The 22,929-nt window shown below is 38.9% G+C and overlaps 1 protein-coding gene across 2 annotated transcripts in view; it reads right to left on the bottom strand.

The window, feature by feature from the left end:
* Positions 1–22,929, bottom strand: part of GABRB2 (gamma-aminobutyric acid type A receptor beta2 subunit) — a 110,551-nt gene that overhangs the window by 66,601 nt on the left and 21,021 nt on the right. The window contains exons 5-7 of one of the 2 annotated variants that reach the window (XM_027892703.1): positions 18,577–18,599; positions 16,530–16,546; positions 7,837–8,057 (exon numbers count right to left, since the gene is read on the bottom strand). In XM_027892703.1, coding sequence (XP_027748504.1) covers positions 7,837–8,057; positions 16,530–16,546; positions 18,577–18,599 — 261 coding nt within the window. Of the gene's footprint in view, positions 1–7,836; positions 8,058–16,529; positions 16,547–18,576; positions 18,600–22,929 lie in introns of those variants that run through there. The other variant, XM_027892702.1, reaches the window with a different exon arrangement.

The following is a 22,929-nucleotide window of genomic DNA, read 5'->3' as shown; positions in this document are numbered from 1 at the left end:
CTCCTGGCCCCGAGACATTTCTCCCATCTGCTCCAACAGATGGCAGGTCCAAGTGGATTGAAAAGAAGGGTTTTCCAAACTTTTTCTGTTCTCTCTGTTCTCCATTTAGATGGTTCTAGACTAGCAGAAGCAGGCAGTGTTCCAGGGATGACTATTCAGACACAAAAATGCAGCAGAAAAAGAACTCCTGCCTTCTTACAGAAGGGATTTAGGGGACAGAAAAGCCTCCTCGCTGAAGGGGCGGTGCAAGTGGCTGCATTCCAGCCAAAAGACTGGGAACAAGCACAGCCTGAAGTGCTCTCCTGTGGTGGCCAGCACACATTCCCAGAGCCTGGAGAACTTACCTGGAAGCACAAAGCATCAAGAGCTTCTTATAACTTATCCTAGCTTCTCTTCTAAGCAGGACTGAACATCGTTCCAGGAAAGCTCTCCTCAGTTGATTTGCACATTGAGGACCATGAGAAATTTCAATTTTCAGAGAATAAAAAAAGAGAAAATAGATCCAAACAGAGGAGGGGAAAAAAATACCTATAAAACCTCTTTAGACTTGAGGAGTTCAGGCAATTCTTATTTCTCAGAAAGCATTTTACTATTTTGTAAAGTTCAATAACAAGTATGATAAAACAGTGGGAGAACAAATCAGTTATTCTCTTCGCAGAAGGTGCATTAAAACATAAAGGAAATGTTTTGGGGGCAAAAAAAAATCACCAAAATAAGGTATTTAACTGGAATGAAAAATAAGCCCAAATACTTGCACCTTCAGATATAAAACTTGGTAAGGAAAAAAAAAAAGATCCCTTCATTTAATAAATAGTATTCTACAACATCTTACATTAAATATGTCAAAGAAAAGCTTCATCTGTACAATCACAAGAAGAAATAAAAACTGTGTTGTGTGACTCACAAGAGGTATTACTACTTACAAAGACAGCATTCTCAGCATCCCCAACTACCAGCTCAAATGTGATATGATTAAAAACATTACAGCAGGAAAATGACAGATTGCAGTAATTCTAAATTATATAAATTATTAAATTTTAATTTAAGATTAAATGTTTGATGACCTCTATTTGTTTTTGGAATATGCAATACCCTCAGAGAAATTAAACTATTACATGGTTCTACAGCTGATAGAGTTTTTCTTGCTAATATAGAGCAAATGCCACAGTCTGTCTGTTAGGCAATAAAACTCAGATTTTTTTTCACTTCAGTGTAATGTAATAATCTTGGATAATAGGGTTTTTAATGGAAAAGATTCCTGTGACTTAAAGCTTTTTTCTTATTAAGCTTAATTGAATTAATTATTCACATACTAATGATTTTACAGCCACTTCATAAAAAATAAAAGCAAAAGACCCTTTTGAATACTTATCCCATACTTAAAATCTATTGAAGGAACTGAAATAGAAAGATATCCTTGTTTTCTTTCAGATAGTGGAGATATTTAAACTACAAATATCCTCCCTGCTGCTGAGGATGGATGGTGAAACGATGCCATTCCAAATCAATCCTACAGCAAAATGCATATTTAATCTATAAGCCCTTAATTGCAAAAGATATTTATGACAGACAGTGATCTCCTTTTTATTCCAAAAATTGCATCTGTCCTAAAATTGGCTCCGTTTGTGAATGGGCTGCTACGTAGAAGTGGAACAGTGTGATTCTGCAGAGAATGAAGCAGATTTGTATCTATAAACCAGTTTTCCCAAGGTGCACTTTGGCTGGCATTTTATAATTCTTCATAATAATGCTTGGCACTTATGTAGTATTTTATGGGATCAAAGCACTTCACAAACTAATAATTAATCTTCACAACACCCCTGTGAGAAGGCAGGTTTTAGCTTTGCAATTTAACAAATGCAAGACCTGAGCAGAGGAGCTGCAGGATTTGTTTCATGTCCAAGTCTTCAGTTTATATATTGTTAGAAAGAGCAGTTCTAATTCTGTGCTTTATTCCTTGGGACCTTCAACAGAACTATTTGCGTGAGAAGGAAAACCAGACTCTGGCACTACCCTGGGCTGCAGTTGATACACCTTGTTTGTTTAAAACAACAACTGATTCATTTCAGCAGCACTCAGGGATCCAAGTTCCTTTCCTGATGCTGGATCTGTATTGACTGCGCAAGAGAAGAGCTGTTATCACTCGTTCCACTCTAGGATTTCCAAATTATGACACTGGGGTGGGAATGCTTTCTTGGTAAGGCAGATGACGCTTCATACTCAAAATCCTCCAGAACTGTACTGGATTGCAATTTGTTCAAGTTTCACAACAGTTACATTACCTCAATCTGAAGTTTGAACGTGTGCACACAAGACTGAAGGGTTCTTACACGTGTATGTATGCTAACAACCTTGAAAATCTGAACACAGAAATGCAGTTCACCTCATTTCTTGTGCCAAAGGAAACAACAGCATGTCCGACTGTCAATTACCTTGGGCAAGTGTTGGCAAAGGAAAAGGCAGTAATTGCATCTATAAATGTGAGCATTGGCATAAAAAAATTACTCAGTTAACACAACAGAGTTCACAGGCTGAGATTTTCTTGTTCAAACAAGTCTTAAACAAATCACTTTTTACTCCCCTCTTTGCAATGCCTATACGTGCCTTATTGTCATATATTTAGTTTTATATGTTCACTGGAGATAAAAAGAGCAACAAGAAGTGATATCCAAAATAAAAAAATATCTATGTTTAACTAGGGCAACAGAAAGCTGATGACACTTTCTTCACCCTCATAAAAATATGCATAATATTTATTTATTTATTTATTTTAAAAAATGGCAACACTACTTTGAGATGCTGTTTCTGCTGTCTATGCTACAGGGTACCTCGCTGGAGGATTTATTGCCTTTTCTCCCCTGAGGCCACACAAGCCCCAGTTGGAGTGGAGGCTGCAGAGCCAAGAGAAACATCCATGTGCTGGAACACCTGCCCCCCTGACAGGAGCAGGGTCAAGAACAGAGCATCCAAAATAATATCCTCCCCTCAGGAAAGAAGGCTGGGTCCTCTGTATCCTGTCTGAAATCCCCAGACTTAGAACGATCCTGAGAACATTTTTCCTTGACATGAATACCGTTAAAAGCCTTTAAACAACTTCTGTCCAGCTTCTGGAAATAAAATTTTGCAGCAAAAAGGTAGGAGAGATCTCTCACTTTCTTGCAGACAAAATTTTGTAATAACAAGGATATCTGAAATATTATAGGCAGTCCAAAGACATAACTTTAATTCACAGAATCACAGAATGTTTAGGCATTGGAACGACCTTAAAAATCATCTAATCCCAAATTCTCCCTGCCATGGGCAGGGACACCTCCCACTAGACCAGGCTGCTCCACCCTGGCTTTGAACACTGCCAGGGTTCCAGCTAGCACAAAGGATTTTAAAACTGGGCAGTGGAAGTTTACCTCCAAATTATCCCTAAGAATTTAATTAAAAAATAAGACTTACGAGGAAAAAAAAATATAAAAAAGCAAAAAAGTAGCAACATAAAGATCAGATGGTTTACTGAAGGATAGATGGTGTGAGCAATTCACCTCTCCAAGAGTATGGTCTGAGAACTAAAGGTACTTGGAAAGGCAATTCTTTTTTAAACTGTCATCAGATTTTGTAGATAATAAGCTGCATAGGAGAAGTTAAACTGCTCAACGAGTCTATTAATACAACAAAAATGCCCAAGGCTATTTTAATAGAACAAAGTGTGGGCGCATCTATTTTATTGCAACAGTGAAAATTTCTAAGCAGCTGAAACTGAGTGAGCAGACAGCAGAAGGCACAGATGAGACAACACAAAATCCAAGCATCCAGGACTATTCTGAATTCATGTGACTCAATGCTGGTAGCAGGAAATAGAGAGAGGACAAAGCAAGACCATCATACACATAATTCTCTCATTTATGGGAGATTACTATGTTCCATCAGTCAAGTAGGAATTATTGCTGACTGGCTTGGAAATTTATACTTGGCAATGTATTAAGGGAATCTTGGCAAGTAAAACTCTTGGGCTTTCAAATGGGACAAATCTTTCCTTTCTGACAAAAGTGCTCTGTTCTACTTTCTTTTGTTTTTCTACTGGTTAAAAGGATGGGAACGTCATCACTGTCCAGGAGGTGGCCCCTTAGCAGAAGTTCTGTATATATTCTATTTTTCAGTGAAAAAACACCCACAAACACCAGTTACAAAAAGCACAAACCCCTCCACTCCAGGGCTCTCTGGTGAGGAATGGTACAAGTGTGTGGAAGAGTCAATGTCATCACACTGTTAATCGTGCAAAGTCACACAGAACAGCTTTGTCTTCAGCCATTTCTTCAACCAGATTTAAACTCAGCATTCTACCCTGGCAAACAAGAGGTTCTCACTCGTCACCCTTCTCAAATCTTGTATTCCATCCCTGGAAAAAACCTCAGAAAACTTCCAGTGCTTTCAGAGGATGCAGAAATCAGGAAAGAGATTTTTTCCATAGTATTATACAGAATAAAGCAGCAGAGAGCTGAACTTTCCATCTGCATTTTAGAACAGATTTGATGTCAAAAGTCAGAGGAAATTTTTTACATATATATATATATATATAAATGTTTAAAATAACAAAACTTATCTACTGTAGCACCTATCTCTGCTCAGTGTATTATATAAACCAAATATTTTAACATACAGACATTTATTTAAAGCTACATTTTTTTCTTGAGTTCTGACTGCATATCTTATTCAAGCTTTGCTCACCCTACTGCAAAATGTTATCCTATATTCAAGTCTCTAAATTTACTGTTCTATATATGTTGTCAAATCACTAATATCCTCTTGCAAGTCATCTTAACTACCAACACAGCAATTTTCCCTGTAACGTCTCTTCATTTAAGACTATATGTTTACAATTTTCAACCATTTAGGTGATTTAAGTATATCATCTACTGAATGTCCTGATCTTGGCAGCAAAGAATTTTCTTGCCAGAGGGAATATGAAAATAACATTAAAGAAAACATTTTCCCAAAGCACAGATAGCTGGCAGATATCCCTCAGAAACAAAAATCCTTCTTAACCTAAAAGCAGCCAGTCTCTCATGTTCTCTGTATAAAATGGTCACGAATTCAGTTCTGCCTTTAAGCAGTGCCCTGCAGCAGTGCACAGGGCAGGCTGGGAGGACAACATGCCAACCTTAGAGATGTCCACATTCATTATTAGCCATTGCTCTCTTCTCTCCTCTCTTTCAGTGACAGCATAATCCAGGTGTTTATAAAAGTGCCTTCTAGTCCTTCCTGGAATTTACCTTCCCAATGTCAGATCTAATCAGATGCGACACGAATACCATGTATGGGCTCAGAAAACCAAAAAGAACAATGTTCAGGGATCACTGCTTGTGTGTTAAATAGAGATCAAACTACAGGGACAGAAAAGAACGGGATGGTTTCATTTATATTAGTAAGATCCCTTGCAGTTCAATGCATTTGGTTACAGCAATCAGGGTAAATGCAGCCAAATTTACAGTAACACACGTGTGTGTGCATGGGATACATGGACACACTTGGTTATAAACAGATGCACGGGGAGGTAAAAAAATTTAAGACTGATACTTAAAGGAACCTCACTTGAGTAGAACACATCTCAAAGGATGAATACATGACTGCAGGTGTAAGCAAAGTTAAATTAACAAAGCAAGAGTAGTAGTGATTTTCAGAACAATAATAATTTATGGGATTCTCCAGATGATATGTGGAAAACAATTAAGCAGGCATTTTAAAGATATGTGGAAATTATTACTAAGCAGTCATTAAATATATCAGTACTGAGGACACTTGAAATGACATTAACTCTGAATCAGCGGATTTAAATGACATAGATAGAAAAAGCTATTTAATGCTATAAAACTGAAAGCCAAATATTAGAATCAGATCACTGATTGCCACATGGTCCAGTGAAGGCAAAGGCAGAACATGGCCCCTCACATAACCGTTGTGTTACCACAGTGGATTTGCCCCATCCACCCCATGGTTTGAAAACATTTTAACCAGAAAGCCTTTCTCACCTGCTCAGCTGAGTCTGAGGAGGAGGGAGAGAAGGGATCTTCTACACTTCATCACAAAGTGATGATCATGGATCATCCAGGGATCATTAATAATTAGGACATAAAAGAAGGGAGTTTCTTGCCATATCCTCATTTATGAGGTGTCTGTCCATGTTCCAGTCGCTGCACCAGACACAGACTGTCTATGAAACAAGAGGGGTCATTCCCTCTTGGCTCTTCAGTTCCACAGCTGCACTAGGGCTGAAGGCAACTGCAGTCCCTAATCTTGGTGATGGGCAAGGGAGTCCAAGGGTGCTGGCCATCCTGCCACTGCCCTCAGCGTACAATTCATTTCAGCACCGAAAGGAATGATGGCAGAATTCCCATCCATCATTTCCTTTGGACCAGCTCTCAGGGCAAAGACAACGCTTGAAATGCACCAAACAGAGCCCTATAGGGATGTGAGAATTGATCATCTCAAATATGAGACTGCTAGATACACCAGAGTACTAGAATATTATTTCCTGATCTGAAAGCTTTTCCCTAGAAAAAAAAAAAAAAATTGTCTAAATATCTTTAACTTTGGGCTGTGCAAAAGTTCTACAGCAGTAAAAAAACCCAAACCAGCCAAACACACAGAATTACTATAAAACCATTTTGGATACCACATTGTGATTGAAAGTATTGAAGAAAATAACTCTGGGTAATAAAGGATCCAAGCAGCAATAATGTTTCCTCTAATTACATTAAACAGCTTTAAGTAAAAAATAGAGACCATTTTACTTTATTGCATCTTATAAAAGATATTAAAACTCATTTGCTATTTATGCTTAATGAAAAGGAGGAAATGTTTCACCAATTTCTAATTTATTCTAAAAAATAAAGATTATGATTTCAGCGTCTTAAATTCAAAGTTACACTAAGTCCATTGTTATTCTTGTTCTCCTTCCAGTAACACAGATGTGTGGTATGTAGGTGGTTTATATTTCACTTTAAACTACAACTATGTTTCAAGGCTCCACTGAACAATAACCCAGTCCAGACTTGCTCCAAGCCACAGTGCCAAAGCCTTTTGCTCCCACGGAAGACTCAACTGGACACAGCACAAATGGTAAATGCAATAACCAGCTCTGCATTTTCCATTGTTGACCCAAACAGTGCTTTCCCTCCGTTTTGTTACCTACCCAGCCAGGTTCTCAGCCACCTTTTGCAGCAGTATTTTCAAATCACTTCCTTGGTAATTGTTTTTCCTACAAACATTACTAACCAGACATTTTCCCCACCTTTCAGACCCCCTCAAGAGTGAAGCTCTCTTGTCAGTCCCTGCTCTCCAGTCACGCACACCAACAAGAACACTTCAAGTCACACCTCTTGGAGAAAATCAGAAAGCTGGTTCATACAAACCAATTCAATATTCAACTAAAAATATTTATAAAACATATCAGTTAACTACCAATTCATCTATCATGCATATTTTCCATTTTTTCCTCTAATCCTCATTTTGTATTTTCTATTTCAATTCCTTTGAGGAAGCAATTCCAAACCAGGTTTTTAATCCTGAATATTTCAAATGATATTTACAGTCTTATCTGTTCTTAATACAAATGTCTGAACTGTACTAAAAATGGCATTTTATCTCCATAATTGTACTAAAAATAAAATTAAAAAAAAAATATTATCTGTCCTTAGAATATACTTAATTTAAATTTTTTTTCTGCAATATAGAATAGAGCAATAAAAAGAACAGCATTAAGAAAGGCAAGGGATGGAGTTTATTTTTAGGCTTTTAATCATGGTTTTAAACTAAGAGACAGAAGAGTTAGAAATGGTTCATACTGACCTGAGCCCATAAAGGACTGTTCCATCTGGATGCAAACGAATCATCCTGTTCTTCACTGTGACCCCATGGACAAAGGACTTCTTGTCATTCAGGAAATAGGTGTCTGGCACCCACAGCTGGTCAGCTACTCTGTTGTCCAGAGTAAGGTTTAGAGGGATCACATTGTAGGACAGCCTCTTATCCCTCCACGCTTGCTGAAAGTACATTGTCAAGGTATAGTCCTGGGATTATAAAAACAAACAAAAATTGCATTGAAATAGATGGCACACATATGCAAAACTGACAATGCAAGTACACACGTTTGTATTCACTGGAACTGTTCTTAAAGGCAAACACTTCTGTTCAGAATTTCCCTAAGTAGGTTTATTTATTTTTACAGTGCTGAACATCTTGTATACACTTAATAACAGCAAGGAGAGTACAGAGACGATGGGGCATTCACATGTTATGAATGACTTAGAAGTCTCACTTCAATATTTAAAAACAAAACGCAAAAAAATGTCGAATTTAACAGCCTGCAATCTCTGCAGCACTTCACAAGCCTGGGAGTTCTAGGAAACAGGAACATTCACAGACCCAAATTTCACCTCAAGGTTTCCACTGTATTCAGGAGCTTTGGAGCAGGCCTTCTATCTCTGAAGTTGCACTTACCACCCAAACACTTCTCTAAATTAAAAGCTCTTCAAAGTCTGTTAACTTTCCCCTGGGCACTGAAACCAATGGGAAGCCTCTGCGGTTCCTGTGCTAAAGACTCTCAGACTTCCACTCAATTTTACAGATGAAGTAACTCTGGTTACTTCACTGAAAAACTGCGAGAGCACAATTAGCATGTCGGTGAATATTCACAGTATCGTAAGACTTGCATGGTGTTGATGCAGGCCACTGCTGGACACTGTTCCCAAGATGCTTTGACCTTTTGGTGTTTTAAAGATCTATAAACTTACAAAGGTTGCAATCTTTGTAGAAATTTTTATACAGAGGGAGACTATTCATTCTATATTAGCCTATACTAAAAAAACTTCCACAAATAACACACAAAGTATATCAAGAGCAGTCCCAAGGAAAAAAGACTTGGGAATGTTGGGGGATGAGAAGCCCCACATGACCCAGCAAAGTGCACTCACAGCCCAGAAAGCCAACCGTGTCCTACACCAACATGTTGCCAGCAAATCCGGGGGGCATTCTTCCTCTCTGCTCCATTCTCCTGAGACCCCACCTGGAGTGCTGCAGCCAGGTCTGGGATCCCCAAGACAAGGCCATGAACCTGCTGGAGCGAGTCCAGAGGGGGCCATGAAGATGATCAGAGATCCCTCTGCTCTGGGAAGAGCTGCAGGTGTTCACCTGGAGAAGGCTCCAGGGAGAGCTGCAGGTGTTCACCTGGAGAAGAGAAGGCTCCAGGGAGAGCTGCAGGTGTTCACCTGGAGAAGAGAAGGCTCCAGGAAGAGCTGCAGGTGTTCACCTGGAGAAGAGAAGGCTCCAGGAAGAGCTGCAGGTGTTCCCCTGGAGAAGAGAAGGCTCCAGGGAGACCTGAGAGCCCCTTGCAGGGCCTAAAGGGGCTCCAGGAGAGCTGGAGAGGGACTGGGGACAAGGGATGGAGGGACAGGACACAGGGAATGGCTTCCCACTGCCAGAGGGCAGGGATAGATGGGATGTTGGGAAGGAATTCTCCCCTGTGAGGGTGGGCAGGCCCTGGCACAGGTTGGGCAGAGCAGCTGTGGCTACCCCATCCCTGGAAGTGTCCAAGGCCAGGCTGGACTGGGCTTGGAGCAACCTGGGCTGGTGGAAGGTGGCCCTGCCTTGGACAGACACATTAACTTTCTTCCACTACTATGTAGAGAGGTGGAATTCATCCTACTTAACTTCAGGCTCTGGAGACATCTTTGCACTGATTTTAGAGCATCCAGGGCAATCAGTCTTAACCACTGCACAACCATGAAGCCTGCCAGTGAAGAGAAGTGAATTCAAGCCAGTCTCAAGGGCAAATTGAAAAAAACCATCAAAATCAGAAATAACCTTCATACCAATGTCTGAGTACCTAGTTTGTTTACTAATTTAACTTTTAATGCATAAATGAGGTTGCTGTAGTTATTCACTTTAAAATGTACACGGTCCACCCTTGAAAACATGCACTAGGGAGGCCTGTGAGAAATCTTGTATTCCAGCAGATTTCTCTAAGCAGTGACACAGCACCTTGAAACTAATTGACCCTTCCTGTTCTGCAGAACAGTGTGCACTCAGATGAATCAGTATAAACTGGGTTTTAACAGAAATGTGCATTGCAGTGGTGGAAACACTCTTATTTTTTGAAGCATCTTTCCCCAGAAGAGCCCATGGACATGGCCTTCGAAGTGCCTCTTACATTTTCCCAGAAGCAGGGAGAACTACATGTTCTGCTGTGAATAGTTATGGTATTTTTTTCCTTATCAACACAAGGCATGGGTGGCAATGCTGTCCCTTCAATCCTCCTGCTTGCAATGGTTAAAGGTCAATCACCTTCATGCTGATGGAGCCTGTACCCCCCCATGCATGGCACCTGCTCCTGTCTGCCAGGGGGCACAGACAGGGACTGTGCTGTCACCAGGAGGTAAACTCCAAATAAGTCTTCCCAATTGTTTTACTGCCAAATATATTCAACCATTCTATACTCTGGTCAGTTTTAACAATCTGAGATCTCTTCTCCTTCCCACCTCCCCAGGATCAGGATGAGATTCCGCTTGCAGGAACATTCCATCTACATCCAAAGGGTTTTGCTGTTCTGCTTCATCACTGTTCTGTAATATTTGATTCATACCCAGATACCAGAAAAGCTTCAGGAATATACTGCCAGTAAAAAAACATATTACTCTTTATTATGCTAATATATCAAGACAAAGTAGATGAGCTGTAGCAATTGTTCCCCTATTATGCCTGGACTGCTGTACTTTATTCCTCTGCTAAGGAATAACCCACATGTATTAATATATAGCATATATATAGAACATGCTTCCCTCTTTACACCTCAGGAAAAGGAAAAGAAGAGGAGGAAGCAAACTAAACATGCATGGTTCAGTGCATAGAAAGGAATTACATAAAAGTGTAAATTTGGAGCACTGGCATAGCTCAAAGGAAAGCCAAGTCACCAGGCTGGAGTTCAAAATCAAACACACTGTGTTCCAGAAAGAGCTGGTGTTCCAACTAAAAATTATCTGTCATCTGTTGGCCCTAGTTTTCAGATGTGACTGGAGTTTCTGATGGTCAAAACAGAACACCTTAAATAAATTCTTATAAAACCCTCACAACCTTTCAAATTTAAATGTTTACTTTTAATGATAACTTAAAACAAACCCAAACATGTTCCAAGCTGCATATTTCAAGGCATAAGTGATAGGTTAAGAAAAAAAGAAAACCTGTCATATTAGCTGCTGGAAATGTAAATAAACTGGGATATTTAAACTGAAATTTAGATAAATAGAATTGTTGCAGATAGCCAAGGCATCAGTGAATGACCATCAATTTCAATGATGTAAGGGAAGATACTGTGCAGAAAAGCATCCAATCCAAACACTGGTGTTCTTACTTATGCTCCCACGTTGCACTGATGCTCTCAAATAAGTTTTCTTAAGCAAAAAAAAAAAAAAAAAAAAAAAAAAGGTGCTGCGCCAGTTGTTTCTCAGGCCATTCTCCAGTGCCTCGTGGAGCACCAGCAGCAGTTCTCTCCCATTAAACAGTCATCACAGATTCCACAACACTGCATCTCTGCTCTGCCAGTTCCACGCAGCTCTGAAATGGTTCGTTAATCCAGTGTTAGTAACAACCTGATGCCTTGGAAGCAGCAATGCACTCTGGAGAGCACAAATCTCCCCCAGAAGCGTTTCCAGATCACGGGGTGATACCCAGAGGCTACAGCTGTGCTCAGAATAACGGGCCCCTGCCCTGCACAGATAAATCTTACAGGAACAGACAAACCCCCTTGATTGAGCTGCCTTCCTCAGCCAATAATCTCATATGGACACATTTCACAAAGTTTGAACAGTGAAGAGGGTGAGGATGAAGAAAAGCAATAGTGTCATGTCACACAGGCCTCGTCCTCTATTTTAAGTGGTCTCCCTGTAACCCAAGATGTGAGAGGCTGTTTCCTCTCAAAAATGTCAGGCACTGTGGAGAACTGTCAGCACTGAAGTAAAGGACAATTTAAAATAAACACATATCATTTCTTTCATAGTGATGCCAAGTCTGTGGAAAATGGTAAGAATGTCCAATTTGCATGACAGCCAAACACTTCAGCAAAGAGAATATACTTAGCTGAGACACAAGAGAATAAGTGATGTACTCAGATGAAATAAAAATTAATATTATTATGTTCCAGGAAAAAAAAAACTCAAAAAATAAAAAACAGGTGGAAAAATATTGCATGTTTAACAGTCATTGCACCTAGTGGACTATCTTACAGGGAGCATTTCCTTTACAAGTGCCTCTATTACAAAGGTCAATTTTCCTTGACAGATACAGAAAACTCAATAGCAAAGATAAGATGCAATATCCTCAACAACAAAATATCCTTCCTCCTCCACAATCAACCTGCATGCTTCATCTACAAGAAATCAATAGGAGGTTAATAAGGGAGAGATTTGCAGGGACAATGCTGTACCAATATTTCCCTAGAAAAACTCAGTCTAGAAAAGGATTTAGAATATCTCTAGTTGAACCTGACACAAAGCAAGATCAACTCCATACCGAGTTGCTCAGGGCTTTATCCAACCTGCTCTTGAAGACCTTGAATAGTGAAGATTTTCCTTTCTTTCTATATGCATTAGAACAGTACTGATAGCAATGCAATTGCTACTTGCATTTAGAAAGAAGTTCCCTATGCTTCAAAAAGGAAAAATCAGCATGGTCACCCTGACCTAGCACTGACTGCAACTTAATTCCAGTTTGATTCAAAATCACCACTGTCTGATTTTTAGAGCCATCACACACTATGACTATCCTTCAGGAGTAACTGAGAACAGGGTTTTGCTTTTTCCTCCTGCCCGATGGAAGATTGGGAGTTTATGAGAGCAGCAGTCACTTTGCACAGGTAACAAAAAACATTTGCTGCTTATTTGACATGTGGAACTGCATTATTATTCTCATAGCTTTATGTTTTTGGAAACAATCAAAATTAGTCAATATGCTCTTCTAGAAAGAAGTCTCAGGAATACATTCCCACTTTATCCCTCTCAATTCTTAGATTAAGAACTCTTTCATAAATTTGACCAAGATGTGGAAAACAAACTCGTCCATGGATCAGAAACCAACACTAAATTTGCACGAGGTAGAATTGTCAAAACATTTTTCAAAACTTACACAAAACACGTTTTTATTCATAAGATGACTTGGCAAAAGGGTTTCCAGCTCTAAGTTTATGAAAGAGCTATTGTTTCCCTTTCCCTGCTGTAGTCAGAGATGTCAAACAGATTTGCAGTCCTACTGCTGGAATACTGGACACAAATGAAAACTGATGATTTGAAACTGATTCTTAAGAAGTTCAAGTTTGGGCTGGACAGCACCAAGAATCAGCCCCCACACAGCAAGTTTTATAAAATCAGCGCAGACTGGTCCATAAGATACTTTGCAATTAAAACCATATCAAATTACCTCTTTACTTGATCATGTTTTTTTTCCCAAAAACTAAAAAAAAAAAGGTGTATTTTTTCAGCAAAATGTTTGTGTTTCCACAATAAAACCAGCTCCTTCTTTAAGTTGTGTTTGTGTCCTGTCCTTTTTCAAAATCTAAAACCAGACCAGAAGAACTCATAGTTAGCTCTTGGTCGCTGATGCTCACAGGGAAGTTCACTGTTCTCCCTCACCAGATGATCTGCCACTGCACTGAACAAACCCAGCTCCAGCACACGCTGAATTCCACAGAGATATACAGCACCCAGGCAGTTATACAGTTCCAGAATTCATACTAAGTGTATATACATGTATGTTTGAAAGCATACACGTTACTAACCATCTCCATTTTGAACCATTCAAGCACACACAGAAAGACACAAAAATAATCAAAATGCTCTGTGATGACTCCACTGAGATTGTCCTGAAAATAATGACTCATCTCCTGGCAGCTTCATCAGTCTTGATGAACTTGTAACACTGGATTTCTGAACTCATTTTGTATCTTCACCATGAAGATTTTGTTAAAATATTTTAGTAATAACGGGTTCAAAAAGACATTAGCTGCAGTGCTTTGGTTTTTCTCTCGCATTATTAGACCATAGCCAATAAGTGCAAAGCCAGAGCAATAAGTGCATGGCTTTAACAGGTGTCAGACAAGGAAAATCTCCAGGAGCTCCTGCATTTCCAGTCGTGAGTTCATGTGCTTGCTGCAGCATTTCTGCCTGAGCACTCTCCTGTCAGCTGGCCAGCAAAGCACATCGCTGGGAAACCTCCTGGTCAGGAGCTGGTTAATTCATGCATGAAACGCACTCACATATCAGTTCACTGGGCTGATTGATGACACATCTATGCTTTAAAAATAACAGCACAGTTCCTATCTCGAGTCACAAAAGCGCTTTGGAATATATTTTTATGTTGCGACACACTAGTTAAAATGTAGCATATTTTTAAAAGAAACTCTTCTTTGACATGATTCGCCACCATGACCAAGTGAAGCAGAAGTTCTCTAAAATCTTCCTTGTAAGAATGTCCAATTTGAAAAGGTGAAATCTTTAGTAATACACTTATCACCAAAGTATCAGTGATCTCACTCTCTTCCTCATTTTCCTCCCACCCATTAAATGAGCAAGAAAGCAAGCCCCAAACACTCAGCATTACACACTACAGATTTGTTCCTGCAGAGCTTTGCTTTTCAACACTATTCTTGAATTCTGATTATCATTTTTTCCAGAAAGTCACAGTGAAAATATTTAAACTTCAGGTATAAATTCATCTCAAAGTCTGACTGACAAATAAGACTGGTACAAGGGGGCTCTACCCATAGCTGTATATAGTGTTTTCCCAGGATAACAGTTATAAATAACATATGCAGTTCATTAGCTAAAGTTTGTGGATCTTAAAAAGGGCATTATACTAGTGAAAAGTACTGATATTATATCTTCATAAAAATAGTCCTTCTTTCAAAATGTCTAGAGATCTATTTAAGTACAGACAAGATATACAGATGTGTCTCACATCATCATGATGGCTACTGTTCTATAAAATGGGGTTTTTTGTTTTGACTTAAAATATAAAAATCATTATGAGAATATACCTTGTTTTTCAAAGACCAATTTAGAATCATAAACATGCAGAGGATTTTGAAAACCCTATTTAGGAGATCTTGCTGTTATAAACAGAGACTGATATTTTCTCATGGCATTACCATCCAAGTACCTAAGCTAATCTACTCATATGCTGACCAAAACCCTTCCAAACAGCATTACAGAACAACCACTTACACACTCCTCCTGAAAATGTCTTCATTGATTCTACCTAAAGGAGCTTCTTTATTGTCCCTTACCACTTGCATACAACTGGAAGTTTTGATTTCTAATTCTAATGCAAATTCTTTATTGTTTGCTTTTTGCTTTGTTACTTGATCCAACATTTCCTCACTAGCTGTATCAGAGCTCTCCTCTCTCCCATGGAACATGCTGGATGTTTGGGGGGTGTCGCAGTAGCACTGGTGATGCAAACACTGCCTGGCAGCCCAGACACACAGACTCACACTGCAACTTGTGGTCTTGTCTGGAAAGCTCGTGCCAGATTTTGAGGGTTTTTTTCCTCAGTGAGGACGGAGGGAGAAGAACAGGGGACATAAGCAAGTACATGTGATCTTTCAAGAGCCCTTCCAACCTGGGCTGCTCCGTGAACATTTCAAGACAAGAACGTCCTAAATTAATTATTTCATATCTTGTATCAGACAACTTGCTATTAATGTCACCAAATATTACAATTAAGTACCTCCTCTTAAATTATCTCCTCATCTCAGTATTCCAAAAGTCGAGCCAGACCTCGGGTGCCCTGCAGCACAAGATGATTCACTGCAGCAGCTCCCAATTAACGAGCTACACTCACAGAGCCTGCGCTCTCACACGCTGAGTTAGGAACTCCTGAAACATCAATTTGGTATCTGCTTGTTTGAGCTATTCAGCAAGGAATATTTACAACTGGAGATGTTCTTAGTCTGTGAGAATTAAATAGGAAAAAATACTGAAAATTAATTATAGCAAAGTTTGCACAAACAGAAAGCAAATCCACAGTCAGTGCTTCATGAAAGCACCTCTCCTGAGGAAAATATTAAGTGCTTAAAACTAAGCATGTCCTTCAGGGCTTTACAAAAGAGCATTTTACCAAATCAGTACTGAGAAGGGTCTTAAAAACAAACCAACCAACCAACCAAATCCACTAAGTTTCCACATATCCTGAGATAAATTTTGCATTTTCATGAAGGTCCAGAGATTTCGGGCACAAAACTTCACCTAAGCCTGCTAATCCTGCCCCCAGTGAAATCACAACAATACCTCCGTATCAGGCTTTGAAAAATAATTATTTCTACCGACTATGAATCCAGACAGTGACAATTCTGGGCTTCCCTGAACTGGAGATACACATGAGCCATTTACACATGGATTCTTCTTAAGAATCTATTTGATTCCTAGATTTTATTTAGACTCATATTTCTCTAGATCTGGGTGCAAAAAAATCCTTTATGTACCCTGTTCCATTTCTACTAACTTTATTTCACTCACTATTCATATTACTGTCATACTGTGTAAGAAAAATAACTATTAAACAGTTAATTAAACAGTAAATATCTCTTTTATTCCCTAGTAGAGGTTTGTTGTAAATCCTTACATGAGTGTGATTCCTTTAATATGAGTCAAAGAAACATAAGGGCATTAAAAAGGGAAAAAAAAAACACTGCCATAAACTTCTTGATATATTTTTTGTTTAACAAGAAAAAACAATTCTCTCTGCACTCTTTTTCAGGATGCTTCATTGTAAAAATTACTTAATCAGAAACATACAACTCCATACCACAGACCTCAACTTCTGTGATCACATCACATAGATTTAATTATGATTTAACCTCCTCTTCCTATTCAAATGAAGTTCCAATAAACCACGCAGAAATACTAAATTACTAACTACCTTTCCTAGGGACATCATGACACTTTAGCACCCAATATATGGATTTTCATGGCTTTGGAACACAACAATACATCAAGTGCCAACTCAATGAGCTGGATATCTGTTACTTAGAATGAATTTTTTATGTTATGCAGCCTTACAGGGTGCTTTATATATTCTGTAGATTGTCCATCAAGAGTAATTTTTAAATCAGGACATTACTCCTCCCTCATTAGGGAGTGCTTATTTGTAGCCCAACAGCAATATTTAGCATTCACTTTAGTTCAGTATAATTGGCCATTCTGCTTAGAATTGAACAGGGAAAAAAAAAAAAAGGGGGTTAAAAGAGGATTCAGATTCCAACCCCTGGATAATTTTCACAATCCCCATACATATTTATCTATTACTAACACTAAAAGTCATACTTTTAAACACTGAATGTTGAAATCTAATATTCCTGGCTGCCAGCCAGGCACAGAGAACAGACAGGCCAATGGTAAAGAAAACAGATTTTTATTCATTTACCTTCTGTGGGAAATGAACTGTGTAGTGAATTATTTAGAAGAGGAAAATTGTAATTGCATGTGTAATAAAGCTGAAAATTAAGGAGAAGCAGATGGAAGACTAAAAGTTCTTTTTTGTAAGTGATAAGAGGATGATTCATAAGTATTTGACATTAGTTAAAATTACTTATGAAACAAATGTTTATGGAAAAATGTTCTGCTTAGGACAATGTGCCATCACACAATCAGCAGTGAATTATCTGAATTGTGATCCCTAATCAAAAAGAGAAAAGGAAATAAATTAAGAAGGAAGAAAAAGGGCAAAACTGGCTCATGTTTCCTGAACTTCAGTGACTTGTGTCCTAAATTTCTACCTCAGGAACTGAAGGCCCTATCAGAAATGTCACAGATCACAATAATGTCATTAATTTGCTGGTTTAAGGGCACTTTATACTGTCAATAATGACAATTCCTGTTACAGTATACTTTTGTATGAGATTGGTTATCCTAAGGATTGCACTTCAGTACCTCTTGGTCCTACCATGGTGTAAAACTGTGGCAGATGACATTCAAAATTTCACATTTAGAAATAGTAACAGAAGAGAGTTCTCTTGTTCCTTTAAAGAATAACAAATTTTTTGCATCTTTTTACACCAAGCAGTGTTAAATCTAGAAAAATACACCTACTTAAATCCCCCAGTACTGGTAATACATTCACTGATAGATAAAAACTGAGCACTGAAATAACCGATACTTTCACACCAATGCTTCACATAAAATGTTTGACAAAAACAGGTGATATGTTTTACTTTTGATTTCTTATTAGATAATTTTTTTCCATCTTCATGTAATTTTTGAAACACTGAGATGGTTCCTACTATGAAACACCAAGAACTGTCCCTGCTCACAAACCTATCTCATTGCAGGAAAAAAAAAAAAAAGCAGATCAACTGAAATTAGCTGCATGAACTACCATAAATTTTATATTTACATTTTGTTTTCTGTATAGGAGGAAACACACCTAGACAGCTTCTTTCTGCAATAGATAATGTCAATGAAATAGTGTATTGTTAGAGAATAATGGTCCCCTGCTGCTATTAAATGCGAAGGCACAGCTAAGCCATTTATCTGCAAAGCAAGGAACATAAATCCAATGACAAAATTCTACTACAAATGACATTTCTATTATACTGAATAGGGTCTGTTGATTCAATCATTTGATCTGATACCTGCTATTGCAACAGAGCAACAGTGGCTCAGATGTGCTGCCCTGAGCTTATGGTGTTTGAACTGACTCCCTGCAGAACCCTGCAGCACTTGCAACCTTTAATCCAAGCACAGAAACCTCAGCCAAGTCTTAAATAATATTAGATATATATTTTTATGGCCATTTGGTAAATAGAGAAACTAAGACTTGCCCTATCCTACAGTACAGTTTGGCAGAACAACCAGAAGCAGAAACGGAACAGTATTTCTCTTAAAGGAGGGGTACATTTTTCTACTGGGCTTTACAACCAGTCATTAGCACATAAAAACTTGGATGTGTTTTACCCCAGCAGCATGAAGGGCAGGTGTCCTGCCAACCTTCAGGATGAGATATGCTGTATGCCAAGAAAAAGAGGCCATGGAGGGTATCATACTTCAAAGATTTCCAGTAGCTAAAGAAAGGAGACCACTCTTGCCTTTGACTTGTTGTTCACGCATCACTCCTGCACAGGAGGGGCCTCAAAACAGCAATAATTCAGATTTGTTCAGCCTCAGAAGCATGACCTTATCACCACTTTAAACATGTTTAGTTTTCAGTTTTCTACACCGAGATGAACAAGCAACTCCTTGAAAAAGCCCTGTAATTCTTCCTTGCCTAAGGGCCAAGCAGATGATTCGAGGGAGGATTCACATGTCCATGAACTGGCTGCATCTACAGAAATGTTTTCCACTTTCTTTAGGTGGATGGGAATTTTGAGATGGCCTGTAGGGCAGTTTAGTGTAAAAGAAGAGGGAACTATGGTGGCAGGGCTGGCTGGGGCCTCGGTGCCTGCCCACAGATCTCTGGGAGTCCATCCAACAGCAGTGGATACAACTCCTGCAGCCAAAGGGAGCTCAGCAACAGCCACCTGAAAACACACTGAGAAACGTGAGCACACAGGGCACCTGCTGCATGATGCTGCTGAGGAAAGAAGTATTTGATGGCACTGCAAAAGGCTCTTCACATGAAAATGGAAACCCACCAGGGAGTGCAGAGCCACCTGGGCCAAGGTCCCAGTGACAGCACAGGTCTCTTGACTCCGGTTGCACAAATGAGTGCTGGTGAAGAGGCTCTGCCCAATGCTTCTGGCTGGTTCCCCAGTGCTTCTGGCAGGTACCTGGCTCAAAAGTGAGGGGGCAACAGCATCTCCTCTGCCACCCACAGTGGCCTGCACGCTAGCAGTGCAGATGTGGCCAACAGGCTTGCCAGGGTTCCACGGATCAGGAGCTCTCAGCTGAAGAATCTGAACCTGCCTGTGTACCAGTTCACAGCCTGTTAGTTCGGAGCTGAATAAGCATCTCCAGATTTCAGGAAGTACTGCCAACTGGCTGGTTTTCTTCCTTCACAGCTGGAGAGCTGGTTTCCCAACACAAACTTGACAGAGAGGATAAGCACTGCAGTGCAATGCAAACTCAACCATGATTACTTTATGGGAAAACATCACCGAAAAGCAATTTACTAATTAAAGCAAGGATTCCCCTGCGGTCCAGCTGAATACAGTAAAACATTCAACTCGTCTGTAACTCAGACACCAGGCACTCGAGAACAAAGGCACAACAAAAGATCTGTTTCACATTGTACCAACAGAAAATATCTTGAAACTTGGGAGCTTGAAACACATGCATATTTACAGCAAAACACATGTACAGACAATCACTGGGAGGACAAACGCCTTTGCTAATGATAATCATGTTCACTTCAGTGACTGATAGAGGAGTTATGCATGAAAAACTTCATGAAAGTCTTGATTTTTATATGCTTGCTTCCAATAATTTGTTTTATTTAGTGCAAAATCATCCAGCTACTTCTAATTAACTGCCGAAATGTTTAAAATTAGATACTACTGTATAGCTTACATTGTTCCTTTCAGAAACTTCAAGCTCTAATTTATCTTAGAGAATTCTATTTATTGCATTATTTTTTTCCTTCAATTTATAGCTGAATTAAGAGTAATTTCCCAGGGAGCTAACACAACAAGTGAAAGCACTGGATCTGTCAAGTAAAGTAATCAAATATAAATCAGTAATTTACAGGTAACTTACGTCATCTGCACCCACCCAGTTCAGACACAGAAATGAATGTAAAGCCAATGTGACATAAAAGCTTAAAATGGTCCTCTCAAGGACCTCCAAAACATATGGCCTTGATAATTTCTAATTTTTTTTTTTTACTTTTTAATCTGGGAGAGCAGGCCAGGCCCAGGACATTTTTATCCCCCCCTCTCTTTATGCAGTCTCCCTTCATCTAGGAAGGTTTGATGGTCTAGTGATCTGGGCATTGAACCTCAGATAAGTTCCTCTGCCTTCTACAAACTTCTTTTGTAATCAGGAACAAAGCTGTTAAGACATTCTGTAAGTTCAGCTGTATTTTCCTGCTGAGGGAAGTGTCTAAGGATATTATTAGAAGACCTGGACGTGCCCAAATTTACTAAAATTTGACCAGAAATCTGTAGATACTTAAAATTTATCTCAGCAGACACTATGATCCCACCAATGCTCTGGAGGTAAACTCAAATTGCATGTGCTGCATGTTTGGGTTTTGCATGTTTCAATGAAGGATTGTTATTTCCTTCCTTACACTCCCTGTGGCAGAAGGTAATGTGGTAGCAAAAATAAACAGCACCAGACAGACCTAAAAATGGACCCTCCAGGTCATTCTGTGTTCCCCTAAAGGGCTTTCCATTAGTAGCACCCAAAGCATAATTTCCCTTCTGCAAGGTAAAGCTCATTATCTCACACTAAAGCCCCAGTGACCAATCTATAAAACAGCTGGTAACATCTCTTTTTAATTGCAAAACCATTGTCTATATACCTTTTTTGTTTCCAGAATGCTATGTACAATTTTTCCTACTAATTTTTTTTCCTGCCTTATAAAAGGCAGACCTGATTATCTTCAGATAAATACAGCATTACAGTGTCAGAGCTTAGATGCTAAATAAGTGCACAGAGCACCCTCCTGGGGTTCTCACCAAACTCTCTCAGATGGCTCAGGTCATAATCAATCCACAAAATACAACTTTTCCTTTCAGGTCTGTCTCTTTTTTAAAAAAATTCATTGAGCATATAACACCAAACCAGACAGAAACTTTTGCTAATGTGAAATACATGAATAATATTGAGAGAGCGAAAGAAAATCCTTTCATTCAGAGACCCATAACAATGTTACTACTTGAATGACTACAATAAAGGCAAAGCTTACGAAAATTATTTTCTTACTCGTATCTCTATTGATGAGAAGAGAGCATTGATGAGAACAGAAACAGCTGATTTTCCTAAAAATGGAACACAACACCTTTTTTGAATTTTTCCACCTCTTAGAAGGGCCAAAGCACTTACAAAAAGACCAACTTAAAACCTGTCATCGCTGCAGAATGTTTGAAGTGATATTGCTGCTACACTACAGAAAGAAATCTCATCATATTAGCAGTGTGCAGTAGGAAAGAAAGGTGCAGAGACAATGTCAAGTGTTTAATTTAAAAACATGGAAATATATATTAATGACGGATTATCAAAAACTCCAAATATATAAACCCATACATTATTACATACCAAAGGGAAAAAAGTCAGAAAAGGACATATGAAAAGACATTGGTGACCACATTTGGTTCATTTAATCTTAAACTCAATGCCGATGAATTTACAAGTGTAAAATTGAGCAGGATAATGAAGCGGAATAGACCCTTAACAGAGAGATGTTGAAGTAGCACCAATCCAAATGTCTTCCCTCAGCTAAAATTGCTCTTAAACCACAGACATTTCCCTCCTTTCTTCTCATCATTCCCTCATGATACAGATGTGTTTTTCAGAGTGCATAAAACTGTTCAGATTCTTTCTGCTTCAAATTAGGTGTGAAATTATTATACAGCATATACATGATAATTGAGAATCTGTGCAGGTGAGAAGTGCTCTCTTGCATTCCTAGTAATTCATAAAACGTGAATGATTTCTGTAACATCTTTAAACGCTGTTTTGAAAGACAACTATCTCTAGAGCAAAGCAAAAACCAAACCAAATTCTCAGACAAGTGTGCTCTCCAAGTATTTACAGGAAAACAGCAGTCAAAAAATCTTATCTTTCAGTTAATGTCTCCTTCTAATGGAAGCCTTGCAGGAAAATGCAAATCTCTGAATTACATGCTTTTGTCCTTTTCAAAACCAGATGCTCCCACAAAGCCTTGAAGCTGAAAGACTCGCCAGTCACCTCATTTTTATCCTAGTTAATGTAACTGCAACTGCACTGAGAAATGGTCAAA

The sequence above is a fragment of the Empidonax traillii genome, unplaced genomic scaffold, assembly GCF_003031625.1.
Source record: "Empidonax traillii isolate 1590-97213 ecotype Southwest subspecies unplaced genomic scaffold, ASM303162v1 scaffold363:size828163, whole genome shotgun sequence".
Lineage (NCBI taxonomy): Eukaryota > Metazoa > Chordata > Aves > Passeriformes > Tyrannidae > Empidonax > Empidonax traillii.
The sequence above is the reverse complement of the archived record's forward strand: the minus strand, read 5'-3'. Positions and strand labels throughout refer to the sequence as shown.